Source organism: Colias philodice, chromosome 15 (genome assembly GCF_061535455.1).
Source record: "Colias philodice isolate Cphi_HAF_F1 chromosome 15, ilColPhil1 Martin Lab GWU primary, whole genome shotgun sequence".
Lineage (NCBI taxonomy): Eukaryota > Metazoa > Arthropoda > Insecta > Lepidoptera > Pieridae > Colias > Colias philodice.
The window spans coordinates 5,816,198-5,828,241 of NC_143100.1; the positions used below are offsets into that span (position 1 = coordinate 5,816,198).

The following is a 12,044-nucleotide window of genomic DNA, read 5'->3' on the forward strand; positions in this document are numbered from 1 at the left end:
GTATGTATGGTTTTCACGCATAAACTACTGGACCGATTTCAAAAATTCTTTCACCATTAGAAAGTTGCATCTTCACTGAGCAACATAGGCTATATTGCATTTTCAAAAAAATTAGAGATCCTTACCAAAAATGCAATAATGTATCCTTAATAAAAATTCTGTCATCGCGTGCGCTGCGGAATCTATTGAAGATAGAACAAAAAAATGTTCTACGGTATTATAGAATGGATCAATATCTACAAGAAAGTCCGCGATATTCCATTCAAAAGATATAACGAATTTTTAAAAGTGTCAATTTACAGAAAATAGTAGGTATACTGTATAATTCAATGAGGAGGCGTAGTACGGGACGGGGTGAAGGTGAGTAGGGAAGGGATATTCGCAGGAACTACTTTGATTCCGATTTGAAAAATTCTTTCAGTGTTAGATAGCCCATTGATCGAGGAAGGCTATATTGTACCGTAACACTAAGACCAACAGGAGTGGAGACACGCGGGTGAAACCGCGGAGCGCAGCTAGTATATAATAAACATATTACTTTTAGATGGGTAATACAAATTATGTATTTACACATACCTATATATTATATAATATGTATATATCATTATCATAATCCCATATGAAAATGTGTATGTAATGATAATGCAGATGAAAACTCGATTGTTTATTATTTTTTATAAAATAAAATAAATAAAATAATGTTTATTTTCGTAAATTAACAGATACACACTTTAATTATATTGACCAACCCGCGAAGGCGCAAAAAAAACGAAATTTACTTAATAATAATTTATTGTAATAAAAAAATTACATTTAAATTATCTCTAACTTAATTAACTACGTCCCTCCGGTTCAATGTTGGAACCAAGAGCGTCCATTGACTTCGGCGGGGCAGCGTTGCGGTGGTGGTGATTGCCGTAATACTTTCTGGAACCGCAGGTGTGCGCGATGTCGCAATCGTTACTGGATACAAGTCCTTACTGGGTGGCCTTATGCATCTTCCTATAATCAATGCGTGTTATATGTACTTAACAATCCTACCGGCTGCGCCAATTATATTGACCGACCCGCGAAGGCGCAAAAAAACCGAAATTTACTTAATAATAATTTATTGTAATAAAAAAATTACATTTAAATTATCTCTAACTTAATTAACTACGTCCCTCCGGTTCAATGTTGGAACCAAGAGTGTCCATTGTCTTCGGCGGGGCAGCGTCGCGGTGGTGGTGATTGCCGTAATACTTTCTGGAACCGCAAAAATTTTTTCAAGTTAACAAAACACTAGCTAGTTTTTTGTTCAAGTTACTTAACTTGAAAAAAATATTATAAACAAAGTATTAACATTTTTTAAACTTTTATGGCGCGATCTTGTTAAGTATATTTATATGAAGGGCTCCAAAAAGTGAAATATTTTACCGACAATTATTTAAACATTTTTTTTAATGTGCAATAAGGACGGAAGTTCAAAAAAATTTCGTTAGTTAACATTTGTCTATAAATGTAAAATAATATATATAATAAAATAATATAATAATAAAATGTCTATAAAAGTAATAAAATGCACAAAATAATGTTTTTCCTACAGGTGATTAAATTTTAAAAACATAAAACATATAAAAGTTGAGACTTTAATTGATAAGATTAATATGCCACTAAATATTTACCAGAATAGGTACAGCATAAGGATATAGCATTGTAAGTTTTTTCTTTTGGATCAACATTTTTTTCTCAAAATGGTTGCTGCAAATTTTTGATGACGGTTTTGGTTTCCAAGCTGTTCGTCCTGTAGCTACAATCCAAATTTTTCGTAAATTATCCGGTCCAGGAAAACTGGAAAAAGCCATTGAATATTTCAGATATTTAATTAAATACACACTGCAGAATATATATACTAGCGGTCCGCCCCGGCTTCGCCCGTGGTACCTACATGTTTTTAACTATCCTATCTCTCAAGTTGGATCGAACTGCACATGGTGTGCGAATTTTATTATAATCGGTTAAGTGGTTTAGGAGTCCAATTGAGGACAAACATTGTGACACGAGATTTATATATATTAAGATTTCCCATAATAGTGGGTAACAATTTGTAGAAAAGTTGGCAACACAAAATTTTTTAGGTTAAAATTTATAATTGTTATTTTTGTGGTTTTTAAACAATGTATTCAAGTCAACAGCACGTGATACACAATATATTAACACGCTAAAATATCATGAAGGCCTATTAACTGATAAAGAGTTGTATACTTACGAGTGAAAAGACAATCTAGGCATTTTCGTTCCACTATCACTTTTACACCCTTTAACACTACACCGCACCATGGTATTATTTTATAAGGTATAAACGGTAAGTTTAAATTATGCAAAACCAAACACAATGAATTACTTCTAACTTATAACATGTAAAAACTATATTTTTAGGGAAGACGATAGTTAGCTGTCAAACTTTGTTTAGCAAAGTAGGTTGCTTTTCTTGAAAAAAGTGGCACGCTGGGTGAAACAAAAAATTTTATCGTTCTCTCTCATTTCTTTACACAACACCGGCATAAGTTGCTCTTTTTCTTGTGTGAATGCGACATAAGATATCAATTTGTCTATTGGTTTCTCTGTCTACGGGAGTGGCTGACACTCATCTGCTTTAAATGTTACTAGCTGTATATTTTTACCCTAATTTAAAGGAATCTTAGTACGCTTTGTCAGTCGTCAAATAAAAACTTGAGATGTCAAGGGACACCCGTATGAAACGAAGTTACTAAAATAATGGCTTGCTTTCTATGAGAGGGAGGGATTTCCATTCCTATTGAATAATATAAACCACATCCTTTACCTTCACTTTATTTTACACTATTATTATTAAAAAAACCCTTTCACTTTATTTGATCATTATGACGTATTTGGGTGTTTAAAACAAGACTGTTGTATAAAGTGCATTTTATTTTCTTAGGAGCTAGGAATAAACTCTTATCGAGTTTATTTTGGTGTAAAATTAAGTTGAAGGTGGCAAATATTAAATTCTAGTGCCAAACTCCCATGAGCCCAACCATCTGCCAAATATTGAAATTTGAAATGCCAAGCTATTACTTGACACTGGCAAATAGTCATACCTTCTGTCAGTTGTCACCAACTGTCAAGTGTCAACACGTTATACAAATTACAAATGTCATCAAAGTTCAGAATTAGAGGAGTTAATTTATATTAATTAAAACCATACAAATTTTCATATAAGAAGATCCTATTGTAAAATAAAAGAATAAGAATTCAAGACAGGTGTGCATAATATTATAAATTTGGAAAATGACGTTTATACCAAGCTGGGAAGAATTTGAAAAATCTGCGGAAATGTTATATTTACGCGATCCAAAAAACACACGTTACAGTATCAAATACTCACATTCAAAGGGAGTATTTCTTGTAAAAATAACTGATAACAAAAAGGTAAATTCTTTTTCTATAAATTTGGAAGATACCTATCATACTTACTTAAAAGTTATAAGCAAATATTTATCCAAAATGTCATCAAAAATCTGTGAATAATAGAAAAGTAAATAATTCTTAATAGGTACAGCAACTATCATAAAAAAAGGTTCTATTAGTTTATTATGGATATAAAAGTTAATAGGAGTTTAATTAATTAATTTAAAGAATAATCCCTATAACTGCACTGTATAAAACAAAGTCGCTTTCTACAGAGAAGTCCCTATGTATGCTTAAATCATTAAAACTACACAACGGATTTTGATGCGGTTTTTAATAGATATATATATATAGATAGATAATAGAAAAGCTAGTTATATAATTTATAGTTAATTCTAATGCTGAGTAATGTACCTAATATCGCAACAAGTTAAATCTTACATGTAAATTGTAATATAACCTTATTTTTTAAATGTTAATGCATATTATGTGACATTAATATTGTAAAGTTGTATATTAATTATTATTAAATAATTTATGATTGTAATATTATGTCCTCTTAACATAATATCTTTTCCTCTTTTCAGTGTCTTCAATATAAAACTGAAGTTCAACAAGATGTAAGAAAAATAGACAACTTTATATCAAATTTAATTAGACATATGGCCTCTAATGAAGTATAAGCAATAAAAAAATTAAATAAGAAGTATGTTTTATTTTATTGTGCTCAAGAGTTTTCTACGGATACTCTTTAATATAGAGATATGGTTCTCCTCATCTCTATGGATATGTTAAGAAGGTTAAGAAATGGACCATTTTTTTATACAGAGGAAAAAATGAGTGTGCTCAAATAGCATCCTGATAAGACCTTCCAACATACTAAAACTCCTTATAAAAAGCAGAGAAAATGTTCAAAGGTTTGCGGTACCATTATATCATTTGTATCTACTGAGCTATACAGAGTGCCATGGATTTAGTGTATAGAATATAAAGATATAAGACTTTTCAGCTTTGTCATTATTCTCATTATTAAAGAATAATGAGAATAATGACAAAGCTGAAAAGTATGTTTCTTTGAACAACTAATCTCAGTCTGGCTATGCTAAGTTCTTGTTGTAACAGTTGTATAGATATTTTAACATAATCAGCATATTGTAATGCACTTACAATATACTCTGTGCATGTGTATGTCACCATCATCTGGTTGAATTTGCTATTCCTATTTGTTTGAATGGCTGGCGCAATAATTGAATGACGACATTCAATTGAATGGCTAGGCCGAATGTTGATTTAACAAGCGTCACTCGACATCAACAAATAGCGGATTTTAAAATAGCCCTTTGAACAGAGCGGATATAACGCTCGGAATATTGTTGACGACATTTGCTTAGAATTTACTTTTTCCACAAGAAGCGAGTCAACTTGCGTCCTATTTCTGTGTACTTACATAGGTATAAAAAAAATTAACCTAATCCACCTTCTTATCTCAATCAACGACTATGCTAAACAAATACATACTAAATGATGTTCAATCAACATGTTAAACACCTAAGTTAAACACAGAGTAAGTAATATATTACACAAAGTGACTCAGCCGACTCGGTCTCATTTTCACCTACAGTATAGACTTCAGAGAGGATATAGGATAGGTTTTATCCCTCAAATCCCACGGGAACAGGCACACAGAATACAGATTCTGAACTTGAGCGTGACCTTTCTGTTTATATACTTGTGTCTACTTAAATAAACATAATTAAAAAAAATCATGTTAATTTATGTTCATACTCCATAATATATCAAACAGCCAACAGGGCAAAATATATACATTATACTATTAACTAGACTGCACCAAAATATTTGTTATTATAAAATATGATCTATCTATACTAATATTATAAAGCTGAAGAGTTTGTTTGTTTGTTTGAACGCGCTAATCTCGGGAACTACTTGTCCGATTTGAAATATTCTTTCGGTGTTAGATAGCCCATTTATCGAGGAAGGTTATAGGCTATATATTATCATCACGCTACGACCAACAGGGGTGGAGTATCTATATACAAGGTTGCTTTTCCTTACAAGTGGAAGCTAACCAAAAACAGTCCGAGCGAGAAGACTCCCAAAAGGAAATGGTCCTTGTCTAACGTTTTGACAACTCATTGCTCAACCAATCATTGAAGTTTATTAATTATAAATGGTACTTAGGGTGACCATGAATTTTGGGTGTCTTCCGTTATGCACTGCAACTATACTCAAACATTCAAACTCAAACATTTATTTATTCAATTAGACTTCTTCTAGAAGCACTTTTGAAACGTCATTAAGTACATATTTTTAACATTTACCACCGATTCGGAAAGCAGTATCTACGGAGAAGAATCGGCAAGAAACTCCATAGTTGCTCTTTTTAATCATGTCAGATTTACAATTTTACAAATTACCTAAGTAATATCATAATATGCCAAAGAACTGTCCTGTGGTTTTCACGCGACAACCCTCCATGGGTTTTTATCTTCCATATATTCCTTAATACTGTAATAGGCTCTCTTGACAAGTACATTTTTTATATAAGATTTAAATTTAGAACTACTAAACTCTTTAATATTATGAGGAATTCTGTTGTAAAAGCGTATACCTTGGCCCATAAATGAATTTTTAACTTTAGCTAGCCGGAAAAATGGCATTTCAATTTTATTTCTGTTTCTTGTGTCATAACAATGTCTATCTCCTACTTTTGTGTGTAAGTAAGCGTTATTATGTACATATAAAATATTATTAAATATATACTGCGACGGTACAGTAAGGATACCAGTATTCTTAAAGAGATCTCTTAGTGAGTCTCGAGCACGCAAATTATATACAGAGCGTATGGCTCTTTTCTGTAATATAAATATAGTTTCTATATCTGCAGCCCTGCCCCATAGCAGAATTCCATAGGACATTATGCTATGAAAGTAGCTAAAGTAAACCAATCTAGCCGTTTCTTCATCGGTGAGATGCCTTATTCTTCTAACTGCATATGCAGCTGAGCTGAGCTTAGCAGCGGTGGTGGTAACATGGGCCCCCCATTGAAGCTTCTCATCTAATGTCAAACCAAGAAAAACAGTCGATTCCACAGGGTATAATACCTCCCCGTTTAAAATAATATTCCTTTTCACCTTTTTTACATTTGGGAGGATAAATTCTACACAATTTGTTTTTTTTGTATTTAATAGTAAATTATTAGCATTAAACCAATTGGATATGCGTAAAAGAGCAGAGTTTACTTCGTCAACATTTGTGTCATGTCTATCCACATTAAAAATTAATGAGGTGTCATCTGCAAACAGTACTATTTCACACATATCCTGCAAATAATAAGGTAGGTCATTAATATACACTAAGAACAAAAACGGTCCTAAGATAGATCCCTGCGGAACACCTATGTTAATCGGCGCACTGCGAGATTTCTCTCCATTAACGACAACGGTTTGTACCCTGTTCTGAAGATATGAAGCTATGAAATCCTGAGCTAAACCTTTGATACCATAAAAATTTAGTTTCCGTAATAGAGTGGAATGTTCTACACAGTCGAAAGCCTTAGAAAGGTCGCAGAATATCCCCAAAGCATTCTTTGAATTTTCCCATGCTTTGTATATATGTGACAAAAGAGCTACTCCGGCATCAGTGGTAGAGCGCCCCTTTGTGAAACCATACTGTTTGGCGTGCAGTAAACCATTTGATGCAAAATGACTATTTAATTGGTTTAAAATTAGTTTCTCGAAGACTTTGCTCAAAGTTGGTAATATGGAAATTGGCCTATAGTTATTACTGTCTTCTTGGTCACCACTTTTAAATAAAGGAATAACTTTGCTAAACTTTAGTAAATCAGGGAATATACCACAGTCGCAACACTGATTAATATAAACGCTATAGTTGTAAAAAACCCGTTAGCTACCGTTATTTAACTAAATTTTTGGTTAGCTACCCATAAAGTGCGGTAAATAACGGTTAGTTATCCGACTGCGACCTATAAAAATGGTACTGTGTTTTGTTTTTTTGTAAGTCACTTAACGTAAACTAAACACAATTTAAGTATCTAAAATATTCATACTACAAACCTTTACCTATAATAAATAACATAACATAAACGACTGATACCTACCTACTATACATATTGATTAAAATAGATTCTTTAATTATTGCAACATAATAATTATGAAATGAATAGCCTAAAAACGATAACCTTTCATCATCTCATGCCGCCGGCGCGCAACCTCCCCCCACCCCCGGTTATTAACGGTTAATTAACCGTTAATAACGAAAAATGCATTTTTAACCGCACGGTTAAAATCGTTAATAACCGGCTTTACATCTATGAGTCTGCAACCACTGCACAGTGCTATCACTGTAGAAAAATTCGTTCCGTTATGGACTGCCAGTATACTGCCGCAGTACCCTAGGGAAATTTATGACGTCATTAATCGCCACCATATTCTACTGTGAGCACTGGCGTTTTCGAGGTAAGGTACTCGCAGTACTTTGATCACGTGATCAGTCCACAGAGCAAGTAATATGATCAGTCAAAACCACTCGAGTGCCTAAGAGCTAGCGCGCACGAGCAACTTTGTCTCCGCAACTATTTTGTCTCTCCCATCAATTTGTATGGGGAGTTGCGTCGCTACGTGCGCGCACCATAGTTACTATACTCTTTGGCGCGCACTTTCATACTAGCCCTTAGGTGGGAGAGACAAAATAGTTGCGGAGACAAAAAAGTTGCGGAGACAAAGTTGCTCGTGCGCGCTAGCTCTTACGTCTTATACAAAGCTACAGTATAATCAGAAAATTTTAAAGTTCTGTAATTAGTTTGGATTAATAAATAAAACAATGGAAGAATTGCAAAAATTAACTTTATTAGACTGTGTTGAAAATGTTCAATACGAGCTGAAAGTTCTTTTTTATTCTTTTTTATGAAAAAGTACTTACTTTTATTATATTATAAATTCAATTTACAATTAATATTAATTAAAATATTTTTAATTGGACAGTACTCCAAAACAGTTTATTTTTATGTTCTAGAAAACTTTAATACACTCATTTGAATGCTGCGTCAAAAAATGCAGCTGACAGTATACTGGATTGCGTTCCGTTTTAAATCGTAACCAGTATAACTGGCTATAAAGGAACGGCTTCACAGTATACTGAATTGACGTCACACCTTACAGTGGTCGCAGTGCGTAGAGGGAGAATGTACTAGAGATCACATCGGCGTATACCCGAACGAGATGGCGAATCCTTACGTCAATGTTGCCAACTATTACAAAAACTTTTTATCCGAAAAACTGGCAAAATATCTATAAATGTTTGGGTATTTTTTTGTAAGATAGGTTTATGAAGAAAAAGACAGATTTGAAAAGATTTTGTTATTTATTAACTTAACTAGCGACCCGCCCCGGCTTCGCACGGGTGCAATGCTGATACTAAATAGTAAATACACTACAGAAAAACTGTGAACGTTGTATATAAAAACATAGCGGCCCGCTCCGGCTTCGCACGGGTATAAAATATATAGCCGGGCGGCCGGCCGGTACAAGCGCGGATCCAGGGGGGGGTCATGGGGGTCATGACCCCCCCCTGGGCCATGTGCACGACCTAAGTGGACCACTAATTTAATATTAACTTTTGAAATTAATAAAGTAATATTGTTCAACATGATTTTTTATTAACTTTTGAAACATAAAAGTAATATTATAGAACAATGAAATCAATTTCAAACGGAAGAGAATATAGGTAACAAAAATTAGAGGAAAAGTTATTTACGATCGATCTGAGATCGGGATTAAAAAAAAAACTATAACTGCGGAATAAAGTTTAATGGTAAAGTTGTAGGTATTTAAAATATTTATTACAACTTTTGCTTTTACAAATTACTTCTCGCAATTAACCACAAATATCGAAATATCCCAGTTCATATATTTTTTATAAAAAAACAAGGCTAAAGTTTAGATATCATTTATTTTCAATCAATGGTAAATAATAATAGAAAATACAGTAAAATTAGGACAAAAAAGGTCAAGTGCGAGTCGGACTCGCGCACCGAGGGCTTCGAACAAACCTAATTGTTTTATTATGTTGTATCTTTAAATGTTGCTTGTAGCAATTTTTTCTTTGTCTGTGCTATAGGACGTGGGGAGTACTAATATGCTGAACAGTTCTGCATTCTTTTTCTTTAACCGCCACGCCCAAGTCCTCAATACTGCAATTTTCTTTTTTCTTTGCTCGGCTACACGTTCTTTATTTATTAATTTTTTTCTTAATTTGATTTTTCTCGGTGTTTCCACCTGGAAAAAAAATATTAAGTTATTTTTTGCAAACTAGAAACAGAAATATAGAATAGAAAAAAATCTTTAATTAAAAAGTATTACAATAAAACAGTTTATATATTTGGGGAAATTAAAGCATGTATTATGTAGTTCAAAACTATGTTACAGGCTTTAGATTCCCCTCACAATTTTAGTAGATTTGATACCTTTTCCAACTTAAATAATTTTACAATTTAAAAAAATAGAATTTAAGACCAATTTAAGACCACACAGATGTACCTAAATAAGACAAAATATACCTCTATAAAAATAAATTAATAACTTGTTTTGTTTATTATGTAGACGTAGCAACAAAATCGGTCTATGAATATTTAAACTACACCATTTAAATCCAAACTAAACGCATCTCAAAAATTACTCACTGTTGTAAAAAGTGTTGGAATTGCATTGGGCATCAAATAGGTTTTTTTTTTTCGTTTTTCGAAAATAACGCGACTCAAAATGTATAGAACATATTCTGTGACTTTTTCCTGGTAACCAGTTCTTCCTTCCGGTAGCTCGAATCCATCTGTTTAATGTACTTGTTTGTTTTGGAAACCTAAAAAACATATTTAATATTAAAAAAACATTTCACGATTTTGGGGAAAATTTTACCCTGTACTGGTATCCCTTATGTTAATCACATGATTATACCATAAATTTGAAACTACGTAAAAACAAATGGCGTCCTGAACAACAAGAACACTTCGTAATTTAGTCGGATAACACAAAAAAATGTTTACGTCTATTTCGATGAAAATATTATATATTTGTAGATAATTTCACATTAGAGTTAATGAAAATGTATCAACTATACCCAGTTCTATAAAACAATATACTTCAAATAAGTTTACTTACGTGTGAAAGGTAATATTTGGTAATCTTCGTTCCGGCCGATTTTTACAACCAATCACACTACAACGCACCATATTTTCACTTAAAGTCGGATTAAAACAGATCACTGTCAACGTTTATTAAACTTTGAAGTCACTTAACAGCGAGAAAAAACAGAAAACTAGCAAAACAATGGACTGTAGCCGCTTGTTTGGGACAAACTGCCTTTGTCCCCAACAAAAGAAATCGCATAACATGAGAGAAACAAAAAACAATGTTTCTGTCTCGCTTGCTCTTAGCTTTATAGTCATAAGTGTATTTCTCTCACGCATTACTTGTCATTTTAGTGCCTCCTCTAGTTCATTCTCCCTCTACGTCGCAGTGCATAACGGAATACACCCTTTGTTTGACTTTGCACCATCTTACACACACAATTTTACGATACAATATACGTACACTACGTTTTAGTTTATGTTTTTCATACATTAAATTAACTAGGTAGCGTATCATCAACATTATAATATAATATAATGTAAATGTATTATGTACAGTTTACTGGACATTTACCCACTCGCTTTTCAAGAAATTTGCCCCTTATTTTGTTGAGCCGTGGTCACTTAGTTAGAAAAAGACAAGTTAGAACGAAAAATGCTTTCACTTGGACTTATTTTGGCGCCTTGCGTGGTTCAAAATCTAGTTAATAGTTAATGTCTTTGGGGCAAAACGACAGTTCTTTTTGTCTGTTAAAATTTCTATCATAACTATATATCAAAACAAAGTAATAGAAATAATGTATATTTAATTTATTCAAATGATTAGTTGTATGTAATCTTGCTTGTAATGGAATGGATGGCATTAAAACCACACGGATAAGTTTTGTTAAATTAATGGCAACATTAGTAAAATAATTCGGCCAATAGCCTTGTATTCAATTAGCAATTTATTTTATGAAACTACTAAAGCGTCTTATTCACGGTCCATCCCCGACGTACGTCGGCTCAAGGCCGCGGTGCTGGATGTATCCTACTGACGATCGTGCGCGCATCAAGCATGGCTAGGGTTGCCAACTTTTATTTGAAGTTATAGAGTATATCTGATTTTAAAGGAGGTAAATAAAGAGTAAATAAATATTTTTAAAAATGTATTTTTTTATACTTTTAGCAGAACATACCTAAAAATTTTTCATTATTTTTAAATGAATTATATGAATCCAAACATTCCAAATCTAAATTTATATATTTCAAGAGCTCATTTTTAATTAATTTATAATGAAGCACAGTTTCTCTCTTCTCGCCACTTCACATTCATGACCGAAAAGACTCTTTCAATAAAAGCTGAAGTGGCGGGAACAGAGAGTATATAGCTAATCATTTTTTTTAAACAAACAAATTCGTCAAGACATTTTTTTTTAAATAAATTGCCATTTTTCTGCAGTGGACTTTTGCATAAAATCTGTGTTAT

At 32.7% G+C, this 12,044-nt stretch overlaps 1 protein-coding gene and 1 long non-coding RNA gene across 2 annotated transcripts; one reads left to right on the forward strand and one right to left on the reverse strand.

The window, feature by feature from the left end:
- Positions 1–3,123: 3,123 nt before the first annotated feature.
- Srp9 (signal recognition particle 9) lies at positions 3,124–4,117 on the forward strand. The gene is made up of 2 exons (XM_089704235.1): positions 3,124–3,432; positions 3,999–4,117. The coding sequence occupies exons 1-2, from the start codon at positions 3,292–3,294 to the stop codon at positions 4,092–4,094; spliced, it is 237 nt and encodes a 78-aa protein (XP_089560361.1). The 5' UTR covers positions 3,124–3,291; the 3' UTR covers positions 4,095–4,117.
- A 4,510-nt stretch (positions 4,118–8,627) lies between these two features.
- LOC149482236 (uncharacterized) lies at positions 8,628–10,959 on the reverse strand. The gene is made up of 3 exons (XR_016316707.1): positions 10,608–10,959; positions 10,133–10,308; positions 8,628–9,728 (listed from the first exon to the last, which is right to left on the reverse strand). It is a non-coding gene; the product is annotated as an uncharacterized LOC149482236 (long non-coding RNA).
- Positions 10,960–12,044: the final 1,085 nt, after the last annotated feature.

What these genes read in the sequence shown, in the direction of transcription:
- Srp9 (XM_089704235.1), top strand. Translation starts at nt 3,292, where the DNA reads ATGACGTTTATACCAAGCTGGGAAGAATTTGAAAAATCTGCGGAAATG. An exon ending in AAATAACTGATAACAAAAAG is followed by an intron (nt 3,433 to 3,998) that starts GTAAATTCTTTT and finishes TCCTCTTTTCAG; the next exon opens with TGTCTTCAATATAAAACTGA.